The 15,506-nt window shown below is 57.2% G+C and overlaps 2 protein-coding genes across 5 annotated transcripts in view; one reads left to right on the top strand and one right to left on the bottom strand.

The window, feature by feature from the left end:
• The window catches only part of GPN1 (GPN-loop GTPase 1), a gene marked incomplete at its 5' end in the record, with an annotated part of 108,944 nt that overhangs the window by 86,780 nt on the left and 6,658 nt on the right, over positions 1-15,506 (top strand). The window contains 4 exons of one of the 2 annotated variants that reach the window (XM_081186977.1): positions 14,371-14,457; positions 14,602-14,695; positions 14,795-14,834; positions 15,379-15,445. In XM_081186977.1, coding sequence (XP_081043103.1) covers positions 14,425-14,457; positions 14,602-14,695; positions 14,795-14,834; positions 15,379-15,445 — 234 coding nt within the window. Of the gene's footprint in view, positions 1-14,367; positions 14,458-14,601; positions 14,696-14,794; positions 14,835-15,378; positions 15,446-15,506 lie in introns of those variants that run through there. The other variant, XM_081186976.1, reaches the window with a different exon arrangement.
• ZNF512 (zinc finger protein 512) lies at positions 880-14,132 on the bottom strand. Of its 3 annotated transcripts, none has more exons than XM_081186966.1 (12): positions 14,078-14,132; positions 11,304-11,393; positions 10,859-10,942; positions 10,375-10,499; positions 9,279-9,365; positions 8,702-8,797; positions 8,352-8,519; positions 7,379-7,582; positions 4,962-5,063; positions 4,563-4,625; positions 4,172-4,270; positions 880-4,004 (listed from the first exon to the last, which is right to left on the bottom strand). In XM_081186966.1, the coding sequence occupies exons 1-12, from the start codon at positions 14,115-14,117 to the stop codon at positions 3,711-3,713; spliced, it is 1,452 nt and encodes a 483-aa protein (XP_081043092.1). In that variant the 5' UTR covers positions 14,118-14,132; the 3' UTR covers positions 880-3,710. The 3 variants fall into 3 exon arrangements, with proteins under 3 accessions (XP_081043092.1, XP_081043091.1, XP_081043093.1); XM_081186965.1 differs by lacking the exon at positions 14,078-14,132 and adding an exon at positions 11,739-12,261; XM_081186967.1 differs by lacking the exons at positions 10,859-10,942; positions 14,078-14,132 and adding an exon at positions 11,739-12,261.

The raw sequence follows: 15,506 nt of genomic DNA, 5'->3' as shown, positions 1-15,506 counted from the left end.
GCTCTCTCACCCTCTCTTCTGTCAAGCCAGTGATGTGAGCAGACGTATAGTAGGGCTGCCATACATCTGGGTTTCCCCAGACATATCTGGGATTTGTCCATCGGAAATAGTGTCCAGGCAGAATTTCCAAAAATGTGCAGGAAAACCTGGACGTATGACAACCCATGTCGGAAATGATGGGGGGGGATTTTGCACAACAAAAAATTGTGTCCGGCTTTTTACTTGTTGAAATATGGCAACCCTAGTATATTCCTAGGCTCTGCTCAGAGCTCAGACTCAGTTTTAGAAACTAACTTTGTATTTTGTAACAAAGGTTTTTTTACCAGCATATTACTTTGATATATTTGTTGCCTGCATTCAAATGTCAGTAAACCTTTTGTTTATCTTACTAAAACGTGTGGTTCATTCTTAGCAAAGGGGATGGAGAGGGGAAAGGTCAGCAGACCACAAATAAACAGGGATATAGATAAAATAAAAAAAATCCTTCCAGTAGCACCTTAAAGACCAACTAAGTTAGTTCTTGGTATGAGCTTTCGTGTGCATGCACACTTCTTCGTGTGCATGCACACTTCTTCGTATCTGAAGAAGTGTGCATGCACACGAAAGCTCATACCAAGAACTAACTTAGTTGGTCTTTAAGGTGCTACTGGAAGGAATTTTTTTATTTTGACTATGGCAGACCAACACGGCTACCTATCTGTAACAGGGATAGAGATGTAATTGCCTAATTCCTAGATTACAGTAAGCTGCCAAAGTGCCTAAGTATTTTTACTCTGCTAAAGGGGCTTCACAGCATGTTTGCTCTCATATTGCTCCCCCACATGTGGGATAGGAGGTTTTGATTTTAATTTATGGATTTAATCCTCAGTTAAACTCCCATCAGAAACAATATATTTATTTCCTGCTCAAAGTATCTGCACTCCAGTCCAAAGCAGTGGCGCTGAGGACTCATCCAAGCCCAGTATGATGAGCATGCCTGTCTTGCACTGCCATCTTCTAGCCAGGCTGCTCACACAACAGCTTGAGCTCCTCATCTGACTTCTGTGTCTCGGGGGTGAAGATGGGGCTCTGGACCTCTCCTTGCAGCACTGAGGAACAGCGAAGCTCCTTGCAGCCAGCTGAGCTCCTGCATCTTGGCAGTGTCACATGGGGCAGGTCCGGGGGGCGGGCCTCACCTGATGGTGCTTTGCAGGAGGGCCGACCTGGCCACAGACTCCTTCACCCTCCTGGGCACCCCCCACCGCTGATGCAGAAGCTTCTCGCGCAGGTGGAATTCGAAGTACTGCTTTTTGTCAGTCGTAAGAAATCTTTCACATCCTGGATTTGCTCTGGGACTGTTTGTGGAAAGGTCTGTTGCTCGTGGTGAACTAGTTTGCCCACCCAACCCCTCAGGGGTGTGAGGCATAGCCTTCCCCAGGAGGCTCGTGGGGCAGGGCTTCAAAGCAGCCTCCTGGTGGTGATGGTGGCAGCAGCAGCGGCAGAAGGCGTCGTGAGCACAAGAAGGCCGCTCAGTCAGAGGGGGGCTCTCTTGGCGGCACTCCGGGGCCTGCTCCCCCCCACCTGTGATGGAAGCCAAGGCTGGGGTCAGATCCCAAAGGACCAGATCCAGCCGGGCGGGATCCCGTTTGCTGGTTGGTGGAGGCAGCTCTCTTTGGGTATCTGTGATGGCCCAGGCAGTCCGAGGGGAATCCCAGACCCCTTCCCCAGGATTCATCTTCCCTTGGGTGGCTGCGGCAAGAGGACGCTTCTCTGCAGGAGGACATCCTTGGGCAAGGGGTGCCCGGCCCCAGCTTGGCTGCTGCCTCTTGCAGCGCTGGAGCTCCACGCTAGCACACACCTCCCCAGGCAGGCTCCGAGCCCCGTCGGGGTGGGCTGTGGCTGAGGGCAGGTGGACCTGGAGGAGCTCCAAGGTGGCCAGGCTGTTCCAGGGGCCATCCCCACCCAGCTCCCGTTTCTCAGTCCCCGGAAGATCTTCCCACTGCTTCCCCGGCAGGCGTGCCAGTCCCGAGGCCCGTGGCAAAGGCTCCTGTGTCGCTTCTGGGCTCCACCAGCTTCTGCCGCCTTTGGCTGCCATGGTCATGGCAGAACAAGCCAGTGCTGCCGAAACACTGTGTGGCTTTGGAGAGCTGCTCCCTTTCGAAGAGGGCCTCTCTTGCTGTGGGGCTGCCTGGGCCAGGGGTGTCCCGGGAGGGGGCAGTGGCCAGCAGAGGGCTTTGCAGACCCTCTTGGGGAAGCCCCACTTGCGATGCACCGCTCTCTCCCTCAGGTGGCGCTCCAGGCACTGCCGCCTCTCCACCTTGAAAAGGGGCCTCTGGTGGTCGGTGGCTGCCTGCGGGGCTGTGCATGCCAGGAAGCCCGGCAGGGCCGGCACAGACCTCTCCAGCGAGCTGTGCACCAGGCCAGGCAAGCCCCACAGCAGCTGCAGCCGCTTCCGTTGGAGGTGAGCTGTCAGCTGCTCTCGCACCTCCTGGCTGAGCAGCAGAGGGTCCAGCAATGGGGACTCCACCACTGTCCCGCTGCCCCGGCTTAGAGGGGGTGGGCAGAGGTTGGCCAGGCCGGTGGCTTGCCAGTCCTCGGGACCAGCCTCCAGCGACTGCATCCCAGCCCCCTCGCCCTGGCTGCGCTCTCAGGGCCACAGACCCCTGGCCAGGCCTGGGTCGGTCAAGATCAGCCAGCTCCACACAGCTGCCTTCAAGACAGGCAAGGGAGGAAAGCAAAGGGTCAACACCTCTCTTGGTTTGGCACAGGAGACGCCTCTATTGCAGGGAGTGGCTGGTTTGGCTCCAGAGGCACTGAAAGGAGGCCTGCCCTATGGACCCCTTTCCACCCCTCTGAAAGGATGGTGCTCAGAGAGCCAGCCCAGCAGCGGTTGTCCCCAACGCACCAGCTACTCTCCCAGGCAGTCCAGCCTGGACCAAGTGACACCACCACCACCTCCTCCTCCTGCAGTTCTGTTTATCTTGTTGCTACAGCAACACATTGTGAGGTCAGCCACCTTCCCAGGACTGCCTCTCCTGACTGAGGGTCCTCACGAAGAGCAGGGCAAAAGGGCACCTCTCGTGGGAGACTCCAGGGGGCCTGGATGCGCCAGGAAACACAGTTTTTTGAAAACTCAACACTCAGAAATGGGTACAGAAGAAAATCCACCCATCTTATTTACAAATCTATCTATAAGATGTGACACACAATCTGGAATTCATGTATTGTTACACCTGGGTGTAATACTACCCAGGAAAACCAGGAAACTTCATACAATTCAATATGCTGTTCTGATTTATGTTATTAAACAAATCCAAATTACCCAGAGGATTATATAAAACTTTTATTCACAATTTTAGTAATTTCATGTAGCTAATTTTGGTTTCTTATAACTAATTTAATGTAAAAATTACCTTGGAATGCGTGAATGTTTGGCTACCGTTCACCCCCTGCCCGACGGAGGCCAGGAAAGAAGTCCCACCTCTGGTTGCTCCTCACCTGGAGAGTGTGGCCTCACCTGGGGAGGACCAGAGTCCTTGATGTGCCTCCTCAGAAGTAAACCCTGCTGAGCATTGGGGGGAGGCGTGGGGCTCCTTCCCCAGTCAGTCACTTGAGCAGCCAAGGCCGCCTGAGGGGGGGGGCTGGAGGGCAGGATGCAAGGAGGGGTGTGGCCAGGGGATCCCCTTCCTTTCTATGAATCCCCCCCCACCCTGAGAGACCAGAGGGGGGCGCTACTCCCTCCCTCTCCTGTGGCTGAGCTTCAGAGGGGGAGGGCCACCCTCCTCCTCCTCCTCCTCCTCACAGCTCCCACTTCCTGCCTTGAGGGGCTGCTGCTGCCCCTGCTCCCCCCCTGCCTCCTGCCTGGGTGTGGCCTTCTTGGGGGAGGCAGCAGTCTGTGGCCTCCTCTTGCGGCTCCCGCCGGGCGGAGGCTTCCTGGGCGCTCTCTTCTGCTCCGCCTCCTCCGGCCGCTGCTTCAGCAGCTTCTTGAAGCTCTTGGCGGTGGGTGTGCCAACTGCAAACCAGTCCTGGGGGTGGGGAGAGGCAGGAGGTGGGAGCGAGAGGAAGGGGGAGCGCCAGCACAGGCTCAGCCAGGCCAATGGCCGCAGACCCCGGTGAGGGCGCGGGCACAGCGGAAAGGTCTGTGGCATTGGATTGGGTCCATGCGCCCTCCCGCAGCCCCCTTGCTCCTCACCTGCGCATGCACAGTGTTGATGTGGTACTTGACTCCGCTCTCGGACACAAACTCCTTCTCACACAGCAGGCACCGGTATCTCCCAGCCACAAACTCCCCCTGCAGTGAGACGGAAATGTGGCCTAGAATCTCTGGCAGCAAGAACTTGAGGAAGACAGCGGGGGGGAGGAGGGGGAGGGGGAAAGGGGAAAGGGGAAAGGGGAAGGGTCCCCCCCCCGATTTTAAGCGCAAGCGTCTCGTCCCTGTGGAGGGAGGGATCTGCCAGTTGGGGCGCAGAGATGGTGATGGTGAATCCATGTCTGCCTCCAGGGGTGGTTTGGCAATGGCAGGCAGCAGCAGAAGCCCCCCAAGGACACACCTCCTGGAGCCCTAAGGAGAGGCTGGCACATACCAAGGTGCAGCTGCCCAGGTGGGACTTGAGGCCCGAGATGCTGCTGTAGACACACTCACAGCCCTGTGGTGGAAGGCGAGAGTCAGGAAAGGGCGGTCAGTGGCCCTCAGAGATGGAGGGGTCTGAAAGCAGGAGGGGAAATCCAGAGGCTCCTGGCAGCAACAGCTCTTAGCCTACTCTCAGATACTTGGGGGCTCCCCCCACTCTGCACCTCTGTGGTGCAAAAGGGCAGAGGGAGGGGCCTCCAGATTATTCCATGGGAAGCTGAACACCAAGGAAGAGCCCCCCCCCCAAGCCTCCGCTGCAAGTGTTTGGGGCAAGGAGAAAGGAGCTCTGCTGCCCTTGTCCAGTCAGGAGAGTTGGTGGCATCCCCCAAGCTTTGCCCAGCCGCCCCATTACCTGGTTTGGGCAGCGGACCCGTCGGCACGCCTTGATCTCTGCCCTCCACTTGCTCAGAACCTCCTGGCTGACAGCAGGCAGTCCTGGGCGGGTGTATTTCAGCTGAGGAAGAGAAGAGAGCAGAGCCGGAAGGCAGAGTGAGGAGCAGGGGCTGCTGCCTTCAGCTACTCCCACAGCCCTAGCCGACTGGGGCACCCAGCTAGCCAGGGGCAAAGCACCCTGACTCCTGAGCCCCAGGGACACCCCCTTCCTTGAGAGCCCAGCCAGCCTCTTCTGCTTCTCGGGTTCCTGGCCCCTGGGGGAAGTGCAGCCATTTTGCACCTGTACTTTGAAAAGACTTCAACTCCATTCCAGTGTTAGACAAAATGTCAAGCCTTAAAACAGCTGTTACTACAAAATCTCAGCCCCGTAGTAACAAGCCAAGCTACTGCTAAGCGTCTTGCTCTGCTTTCCTTTGGCCCCCATCAGAGAGGCTGAGAGGGGGGGGGGGTCTTGTTGTCTGGGCAGCCCAGGACCTCCAGGCTTGAACCGAGGAGCTCACTTCACTGCTGCTAATGCACTAGTTTGACTTCACCCCTGGAAGTGCACTCCATTGTCTCTCGAGATGGATAGATGACAATAGTAACGAAAAAAATCAACCTGACCAAAAGCTTTGGGCATTTCCCCTGCAAGCTGCAAGAGAGCAGGCTGGGTAGGCCTCCTGAGGCGGGGGCTTCTACAACGTGGGCCCCCCCACTGCAAAAGACCCTGCTCCTCGGGAGAAAGCACTCCCTTGCTGCATCCTGGCCCCTGAGAAACCTCGAGGTCCACCAGGACTCTTCTTGGTAGGGACCCCAAGATCTCCTGCAATGCTTCTGCAAAGTTTTTTGCAGATAAAGTCGCTCAGATTCAGAAGGAGGTAGACTCCACCGTGGGAGCAGGGCCAGGGCGCTAGAGTTCTGTCTGGTCCTGCTACATGGGATCAATTTCAATCTGTTACCTCCGAGGATGTGGACAGGCTGCTTGGACAAGTGAAACCGACCACCTGTCTCCTTGATCCTTGCCCATCCTGGCTGATAAAGGTGAGCCGGGAAGGGCTGGGCGATGGGCTCTGCGGGGTGGTGAATGCTTCCCTCTGTTGCCGAGACCACATAACACCGGTCTTGAAATAATAATAATAATAATAATAATAATTTATTATTTATACCCCGCCCATCTGGCTGGGCCTCCCCAGCCACTCTGGGCGGCTTCCATAAAAACCAAAAATACAATAAAATATCACACGTTAAAAACTTCCCTGAACAGGGCTGCCTTAAGATGTCTCCTGAATGTCAGATAGTTGTTTATCACTTTGACATCTGCTGGAAGGGCGTTCCACAGGGCGGGCGCCACTACCGAGAAGGCCCTCTGCCTGGTTCCCTGTAGCTTTGCTTCTCGCAATGAGGGAACCGCCAGAAGGCCCTCGGCGCTGGACCTCAGCGTCCGGGCAGAACGATGGGGGTGGAGACGCTCCTTCAGGTATACTGGGCCGAGGCCGTTTAGGGCTTTAAAGGTCAACACCAACACTTTGAATTGTGCTCGGAAACGTACTGGGAGCCAATGTAGGTCTTTCAAGACCAGTGTTATGTGGTCTCGGCGGCCACTCCCAGTCACCAGTCTAGCTGCCGCATTCTGGATTAGTTGTAGTTTCCGAGTCACCTTCAAAGGTAGCCCCACGTAGAGCGCATGGCAGTAGTCCAAGCGGGAGATAACCAGAGCATGCACCACTCTGGCGAGGCAGTCCGCGGGCAGATAGGGTCTCAGCCTACGTACCAGATGGAGCTGGTAAACAGCTGCCCTGGACACAGATTTGACCTGCGCCTCCATGGACAGCTGTGAGTCCAAAATGACTCCCAGGCTGCGCACCTGGTCCTTCAGGGGCACAGTTACCCCATTCAGGACCTACATTCAAAGACCTACATTGGCTCCCAGTACGTTTCCGAGCACAATTCAAAGTGCTGGTGTTGACCTTTAAAGCCCTAAACGGCCTTGGTCCAGTATACCTGAAGGAGCGTCTCCACCCCCATCGTTCAGCCCAGACACTGAGGTCCAGCTCCGAGGGCCTTCTGGCGGTTCCCTCATTGCGAGAAGTAAGGTTACAGGGAACCAGGCAGAGGGCCTTCTCGGTGGTGGCGCCCACCCTGTGGAACGCCCTCCCATCAGATGTCAAAGCAATAAACAACTATTTTACTTTTAAAAGTCATCTGAAGGCAGCCCTCTTTAGGGAGGTTTTTAATGTTTGATGCTGTACTGTTTTTAATATTCGGTTGGAAGCCGCCCAAAGTGGCTGGGGAAACCCAGCCAGATGGGCGGGTATAAATAATAAATTATTATTATTATATTATTATATTATTATTCTTGCTCCCAGGGCCAAATGGATTCTGAGGAAACGGCCGCACCTTCCGGTCCTCGGGAACCAGGTCCTGCCAGACCTTCCGCCTGGGCCACTCCTTGGCCAGCGCCTCCTTGGCTAGGGCCTCCTGCAGGTGGTGGGCGGCTGCCTGGGCAGACTTCCTCAGAGCACGGCGGCCTCCACTGCTGGGCTCTGCGCTTGCCACCTCCTTCGGGGGGGCCGGCTGGATGTCCTGGCCCAGCAAGGCGATCTGACAGGAAGGACACAGGGAGTGATGCTCAGAAAGGGCCACCAAGGTGAGCACGGGGAGGAGGAAAGGCTGCAGCAATTGGGACTTTTCAGTCTAGAGAACAGGCGAGGAAGAGGGACATGGAACTAGTTCGTAAAATTACGCAAAGCCTAGAGAAAGTGGATAGAGAAATGTTTTTTTCTCCCTCTCTCACAACGCTGGAGTTTGTGGACATTCCATGAAGCCGAAGACTAAAAGGATAGTAAAACTAAAAGTGCAAACTGTGGAACTCCCTCCCACAGGAGGCAGCAATGGCCACCAATGTGGGTGGCTTTCAAAGAGGAAGGGACAGATTTACGGAGGGCTGGGCTTTTGATGGCTAACCTCCAGCCAAGGCAGCAATGCTTCTGCAGGCCAGTGGCCAGAAAGCGCAGCAGGAGAGGCTCAGGGCTCTTGGGCTCAGATCTGCTTGCTGGTTTCCCACAGGCATCTGGCTGGCCCCTGTGAGAACAGGAGGCTGGACTGGGTGGCCATCGGCCTGATCTAGAGGTTCCTCTTAGCTCTTATGCTCTGGCCATGCCTGCCACTGCCAGAAAGGGGTGGCAAAGGCTCTCTGCAGGTGACAATGCCCGGCCGCCTAAGAGGAGGAGGGGGCCTGCAGTGGCTTCTCTGGGCGTTGCCCCGCCCCCTCTTCCACCCGCCTGTCAGTCAGGAACAGGGGCTTCCTCTGCAGAGAGCTCCAGAGATGGGGAGAGGTCCCGCCCCTCTGTGCTCCTCGCTGGCAACTCACCGGGCCATGCTCCATCTTCAGGTGGTAGGCGAGGCCCGCCTTGGAGCGGTAGGCTTTGCCGCAGTGCTGGCACTTCACAGCCATCTGCTCCAGCTCGGCAGCCTCCTTCCCGCACTTCCGCGTGTGGTAGAGGAAGCCCAGGACGCTGGTGAAGCTGCCTGTGCAGCCCTGGGGGAGGAGAGGGGGCAGAGAGGAGCACAGGCTCCCAGGAAGGAGGGAAGCTTCTGCGTCTCCCCTCCACCACCAGCTGCAAGGTGGCGAGGAGGAGCCTGAGGCGGTCCGAGGCCCCTGCCCCCGCCTGGCCCAGGCCGCTCTGGTTCCCCGGAAGGCCAGAGGCTGCTCCATCTCACCTGCCTTGGGCACTTGAGCTTCCCCATCCGCTTCAGCACCCTCCGCAAGCGCTCTCTCTCGCCCACATCGCAGGCCGCCTCCTCTGTCCCCACCGGCTGCGTAAAAGGGAAGGGAAAGGCTGGCCAGAGACGCTCCAAACCCAGGCATTCAGATTGCAAGAAAGGAGATTCCCACTAAAGCCCAGGAAGAACTTTCTGGAGGCAAGAGCCGTTTGAGAGTGAAACGGGCTCCTTCCTTGGAGATTTTCCATCAGAGGTGGCCCCCTGTCCGGAACGGTGCAGCTGTGATTCCTGTGTTGCAGGGGTGGGACTAGATGACCCTTCCAACTCTATGATTCTGTGCTTGCAGGTGACCCAAGGACAAAGGCCCAGGAAGACCTGCTGGGGCTGAACTGTCGCCGTGTCGGGAGTCAAGGCAGGCTGGGTCAGGCCAGAGGCTCCCCAGAGGGCCCTGAACAAGGCCCAGGGGGGATGAATATACAGACAGGCAGCAGGCTGGGCTTCCAGGGACTGAAGCATCTGCCTGAGGCATCCGGGGAGCCAGACACGTTCTTGTGGGCGCGCAGCATCTGCTTACCAGGCTGTTGTGGTCTGCCATGATGTGGTACTTCATTCCTGCCAGAGACCGCAGCTGCTTCCCACAGTGGTGGCATGTGAGCGTCCCCTAGGAAGACCACAAGGCATTGCACATGTCAGCAATAGCCACCAGCCTCTGGGCAGCACGGGCTGTGGGAACATCTCCCATTAGTCCTTGCTCCTGGAGTTTGGGGCCTGAAGTGTCCGTCCGTCCGTCCGTTTCCCCCTCCCCCCATCCCGGAAACTGACTTGCTCTGCTCTATTCTACAGTGAGTTTAATGTCTGCATTTTAAAAATTGTGGTTCTAAATTTTTAGCGATAATTTTACTGTTCCTTTTTTTTTGTAAACTGCTTTGAGATTTGTCTTACAAACAAGCCGTATATAAATTTTACAAAATAAATAAGTAATTTGGGGGCCCTGGGTGCTCCCTTGGGGGCTTCCCCCTCATGCAGACATGCAGAGCAGAAGCTCCTTCACTGAACCCTCAGTCTCAACGGCCAAGAACGACGACTCTTCTTTGGGCAGCACCATGCAAGCAATGCCATGAGAGACCCCAAAGGGCTGTGGGGGAGAAGAGGGGCTGGCAGGATCCCCTTGAACTCCAGGGTGAAATGGTTCACCTCTGAGCAAGAGCTGCTGGCAGGCTGGGGGCTAGTGGGGGGGGAGCTGCTGCGGGGGGTTTTCCTGGCTGGCTGATGCGGGAGACAGGAAGCAGGACGAGGTGGGCCTGATGTACAGTGGTGCCTCGCAAGACGAAATTAATCCGTTCCGCGAGTCTCTTCGTCTTGCAAAGCACGGCTATTAGCGGCTTAGCGGCTTTAAGACAAAGGAAACAAACTCGCAAGAACTCACAAGACGTTTCGTCTCGCAAAGCAAGCCCATAGGGAAATCCGTCTTGCGGAACGACTCAAAAAACGGAAAACTCTTTCGTCTTGCGCGTTTTTCGTCTTGCGTGGCATTCGTCTTGCGAGGTACCACTGTAGCAGGTTTCTGATGACGCTGTTACGCCCCATGACTTGAGAGGGAGTTGCAGGGTTGGGAGGATCCCCAGGGATTACCTAGGAAAAGGATAAGGTCCCATCCCCCGCCTGCTCACATGCTGGCAGTTGGTCATGTGCTTCTTCAGCCCTTCCACCGTCTTCCTCACAACAGCCCTGCAGGTGGGACAAGTGACGCGGCCTCTGCTCAGGATCTCCAGCTGCCAGTGCTCTTCCAGGCTGCCTGGGGGAGCGAAGAAGGTGCTGACTCAGCCTCTTAAGGCTCCTGGCTGCCCTCTCACCTGGCCTGTGGGCATCCCACTGGGGCATCCTGGGCTGGCCCACCTGCTGCAGGGCTCTTCTTTCTATGCTGAGGGACACAGTCAACGCTTACTAGCCTTCTGCACACACCCCCCCAGTAATGCACCCCAACAACCTCTTCTGCCTGCTTTTTCAGCTATGCGCCATTCCTGGCTGCACACAGGGAGGGCAGACAAGAGCCCCCCCCCCTTCGCCAGAGGTCCTGGGGTCCAGAGGACGACGGCCCTGGTTTCTTGGCTTCTGTCCTCACCAAGGAGCTGCGATGTCGGGGTCCTGTTTTACCTGCTGCATATACCGGTGTGTCTCTTTTTCTATGGCCACTTTTGGGCTTGAGATTAGGCTGTCGCCCCATCTGCTGCCATTTCCCTGGGACAAGGAAAAACAGCAGTGAAGGTTTGCCTCTGCAGCCAGGACCATCTACCCTCCACCACAACCCAGAACACCCCACCAACAAGCTTGGGGAGAGATGGAGGCCAAGGGAAGTGACCGCCCCAACATGGGCTCAAGCTCCAACACAGGAAGATGAATAGTTCATGAGGGGCTCCCATCACTTGGGAGCAGCAAAGCTCAAAGTGTAGAGTGCAAAGGGACAGGAATGGGCGGTCCCCTCACATCAGGAGGAACTGAGCTGAGTAGGTGGGCAGGGGGTCTCCAGCCCCCCCCCCTTGCAGGAGAGCCAGGAGTGTGCAGGGGCCCAGAGAAAGGAACCAAAGTAGAATCCACTCACCAGACTTCTGCTTCTTTTTGGGGAGCTCCTTGTCATCGCCTGCATCTTTGTTTTCCTGCTTGTGCTTTGCCTTGGAAAGGGAATCCCCAGCTAAGAGGAGAAGAAAGACTGAGACAAGTGTGGGGTTTTTTTGGGGGGGGGGATTTATTACAGTGGTACCTTGGTCTATGAACTTAATTCATTCCGGAAGTCCATTCTTAAGCCGAAAGCGCTCTTGAACTGAGGTGCGCTTTCCCTACTGAGGCCTCCCACCACCAGTGCCCTTCCACCATTCGGCTTCCGGGGCAAAGTTCGCTAACCGGAACACCTACTTCCGGTTTTGTGGAGTTCGTTGCTCAAAAGGTTCGTTAACAGGACTGTTTGTAGACTGTACGATAATAGGACTGTACAGGACTGTATTATTATTTCATTCTATAATGTATAGCAAGCACGTACAACAAGTCGATTGCGATCTACTGGTTGATCTATGAGCAGATCGCAGCCTCTTGGAAGTTGGACGTCCCTGTTGTATAGAATGCATAAACTTTTAGAAGACATCTGAAGGCAGACCTGTTTAGGGAAGTTTTTAATGTTTGATGCTTTATCGTGTTTTTAATATTCTGTTGGGAGCCACCCAGAGTGGCTGGGGAAACCCAGCCAGATGGGCGGGGTATAAATGTTATTGTTATTGAAACAAAATAATAAAAAATCCTTGCAGTAGCACCTTAGAGACCAACTAAGTTAGTTATTGGTATGAGCTTTTGTCTGCATGCACACTTCTTTAGTTATTGTTATTGTAGAAGAGAGAGAACAATTATAACAGTTGAAAATCAAAAGGTGAAAACAAAACTACAAAATAGACACGTAGTAGGAGTAGTTCTGCTGTATATCTCATAAAGGAATGCCAAATCACATAAAAACTGCCAGGAGAGTCTAGTTCTTGAGAGACCAGCACTGTTGAGGGCAGGAGTTCACAGGTTCAGTCAGTGGCGTAGCGTGGGGGGTGCAAGGGGGGCAGGCCGCACCGGGCGCAACATCTGGGGGGGCGCGCTCGCTGCCTCCGGAGTCGCCGAAGAGCCTTGGGCGCAGGCTGTAGCAGAGCCGCATGTCTCGCGGCGCCCGGCTGAAGGCGCGTGGCAGGCAGCGGCTCTCAGCGCTCGCCGCGGAGGACGCGCCAGGCAGCCCCTCCTCACAGCCCCGCCTCCGCTGCTGCAGCTGCTGGGCCGTTGCATTTTCCTCGCCTCTCTGCCCCCCCTCGTCCTCCGGGCAAGCGGCGTCGTTTGGGCAGCAGTGCCAGCGGCAACTCGCAGGTTAGGGGGTAGGGGGGACGCAAATTACGTGCCTTGCCCTGGGTTAGGGGGCGCAAATTACTTGCGTTGCCCCGGGTGCTGACAACTCACGCTACGCCGCTGGGTTCAGTCCCCAGTGAGATCTCCAGGAAGAGGATCCCTGCCCCAAACCCTGGAGAAGCCACTGCAGTGCAGGCAGTGCTGCTAGAAGGACCTGACGGTTTGGCTCAGTGAAAGGCAGCTTCCTAGGCTCCCAAGAGGATTTCAAGGTTATCATGAAAGGTTATCGGGAAAGGGTCATTAAGAGACTCAGCCAGCAGAAGCCTCATTAACCAAACTTCCTATCTTTAGATGGGACCCAATTCATTTGAAGTCAGCATTTCCCATGAGCAGCCTCTGAATGGACCTGACAGGCCTGGGATTGGCAGTGAGAAGCTGCATCCTGCGATTCCTTATGCTCTCTGCCTTTGTGTTCTGGAGTGACATGCAAATTAATAGCTCCTGTCAAAGAATAAGGGACGCGAGCGGCGCTGTGATCTAAACCACTGAGCCTCTTGGGCTTGCTGATCAGAAGGTCGTTGGTTCGAATCCCCTTGGAAGGGGTGAGCTCCCCGTTGCTCTGTCCCCCCATCTCCTGCCAACCTAGCAGTTCAAAAGCACGACAAAGTGCAAGAATAGCAACCACTCTGGCGGGAAGGTGAACGGCGTTTCCGTCTGCTGCTCTGGTTTCGCCAGAAGCGGCTTCGTCATGCTGGCCACATAACCTGGAAAAACTGTCTGTGGACCAACGTGGGCTCCCTCGGCTAGTCAAGCAAGATGGGCTCCCCCTTGGAGGGAAGGGAGCTGATTTAAGACGCTCTCAGGCTTACAGCTAAGGGGGCTGAGGTTGCACCTGAACGTCACCTGGCACCCTCTGAGCTTATGGCGGGCTGTGTCTGCATGGCATGACCCTTGGCAGCCCCCTCTTCCACCTCTCCCAGACTAGGCCTCCCCCGGACCCGCCTCTCGGGGCTTCTCCGGAGGAGGAAGGGGCCAAGCTCCAGAGGGACAATCCCCAGGCGCCCCCTCCTCACCTTCCCTCGCCTCCTCCTCCCCCTCCCCCCGGGCAGGGGTCTTGGCGGCGGCGGCGGCGGGCTTGGCCCCCTTCATCCCCCTTGGCCAGGGAGCGGGGCTGGGAAGGGATCCATCCTAGGCGAGCTCCGGCCGGGAGGAGAAGGAAGGCGAGCGGCGCCCGGCTCCTCCGATCTCGGCTCAGGCGGCGGCGGGGTCCCCGGGACGAGGCCTCGGCGCCTCCCCTCCCCCCCCCCTCCGAGACCGGCCTCTGCCGGGCTCCTGGCGCCGCCCCAAGGAGCGAGGAGGAGGCCTCGGCGCCGGCACAGGAAGGGTTAAGGGCGCTTCCGCGACCCCCGGGGCCTCCGTCGTTCCGCCCCTCCCCTCCGGGAGTTCAGCGGGGGAGGAGCTGATGCTCCCGCCCGCCCCGCCTTGCCAAGGGACCAGGCGCCTCACCGGGGAACGGCCCCTCCTCGCCCTCCCCTCGTGACGTCATTGCCGCTGGCCGGGAGGACTCGCTTGGCGCCCTATGACCGTGGAGCGGGGCGGCCGCTCTGCCTCTCTATGGTCAAAAGAGCAGAGAGACGAAAGGGAAGGAAGAGGGGAGCAAAGGCAGCCCGCCTGGAACGAGAGTCCCGCTGCCCCGACCTGAAGGCGCTCCCCCTTCCCTAGCTCTGTGGCCGAGAGCGGCCCTCTTGCTCCGCCCCTGGCCGGAAGCGGAAGCGGGCCGGCGACCGCGAGGCGACATGGCGGCGGCGAGCTCGGCCGAGGGCCCCCCGCCGGTCTGCGTGCTGGTGCTGGGCATGGCCGGCTCGGGCAAGACGGCGCTGGTGCAGGTGAGCGGCGGCGCTGCGGGGCGGGGAGCGAGGGAGGGAGGGAGGGAGCGAGGGAGGGGAGGGAGGGGCGGGCCGGGGGGCGGGCCGGGGGGGGCGGGGGGCGGGCCTCCCCTCGGGCTTGACGTTGCTTCTCTCCTCCCGCAGCGGCTGACGGCGCACCTGCACAGCCGGGGCTGCCCGCCCTACGTCATCAACCTGGACCCCGCCGTGCACGAGCTGCCCTTCCCGGCCAACATCGGTGAGGGCGGGGCCGGGGCCGGGGCCGGGGGGGGGGCGGCGGGACTGGCCTCTGCCGGGTCGGGGGGCTTCATTTCTCTCCCTCTCCTTTTCCCCAAAGACATACGAGACACCGTCAAGTACAAGGAGGTCATGAAGCAGTATCCTTACCCGTGCAAAGGGGGCAAAGCGGGGGACGGGGGGCCGGTCCACTGTCCCTCAGACCTGGGGGGGGGACTATATTTTGAAGGGGGGGAAATGAACGAATTCCTCTGCCCCACAAATAACCCAGAGAGACATTTTAAATAAAAGGACACATTCTACTCATGTAAAAACACGCTGATTCCTGGACCGTCCGTGGGCCGGATCCAGAAGGCGATTGGGCCACATTCGGCCCCCGGGCCTTAGGTTGTCTACCCCTGGGCTAGAGGGTGATTGCTGGACTTTGCACACTGCAATGGGTGGAGAAAACCAATGTTGAAAGGATGTAGTAAGGCTGGGCAGGGTGTTTGTGCATCTGGTGAAATTGCCAGTGTGTCTCTTGAGCTGTTGCTGCTGACGATGGCGATCTCTACAAATGTGGTTTTATGTGACACCTTTGCTTTAAATGGCCTGAGTCTCTATCTGGGGTAGAGGAAGGGGAAGGGAATACGCTGTCTGAGGTGACTTTCAGATTTCTACCAACCTTTCCTGAATGTGCACCAGGTATGGGCTGGGCCCCAACGGCGGTATTGTGACTTCTCTGAACCTTTTTGCGACAAGATTTGACCAGGTACGTAATTTCTGGTGAATTTCACTGAATGGTACTGCATTTAGCTCGAGTTTGTAGGTGC

Source organism: Podarcis bocagei (genome assembly GCF_964188305.1).
Source record: "Podarcis bocagei genome assembly, chromosome: 3".
Classification (NCBI taxonomy): domain Eukaryota; kingdom Metazoa; phylum Chordata; class Lepidosauria; order Squamata; family Lacertidae; genus Podarcis; species Podarcis bocagei.
This window is presented reverse-complemented; position numbering and strand designations above follow the sequence as displayed.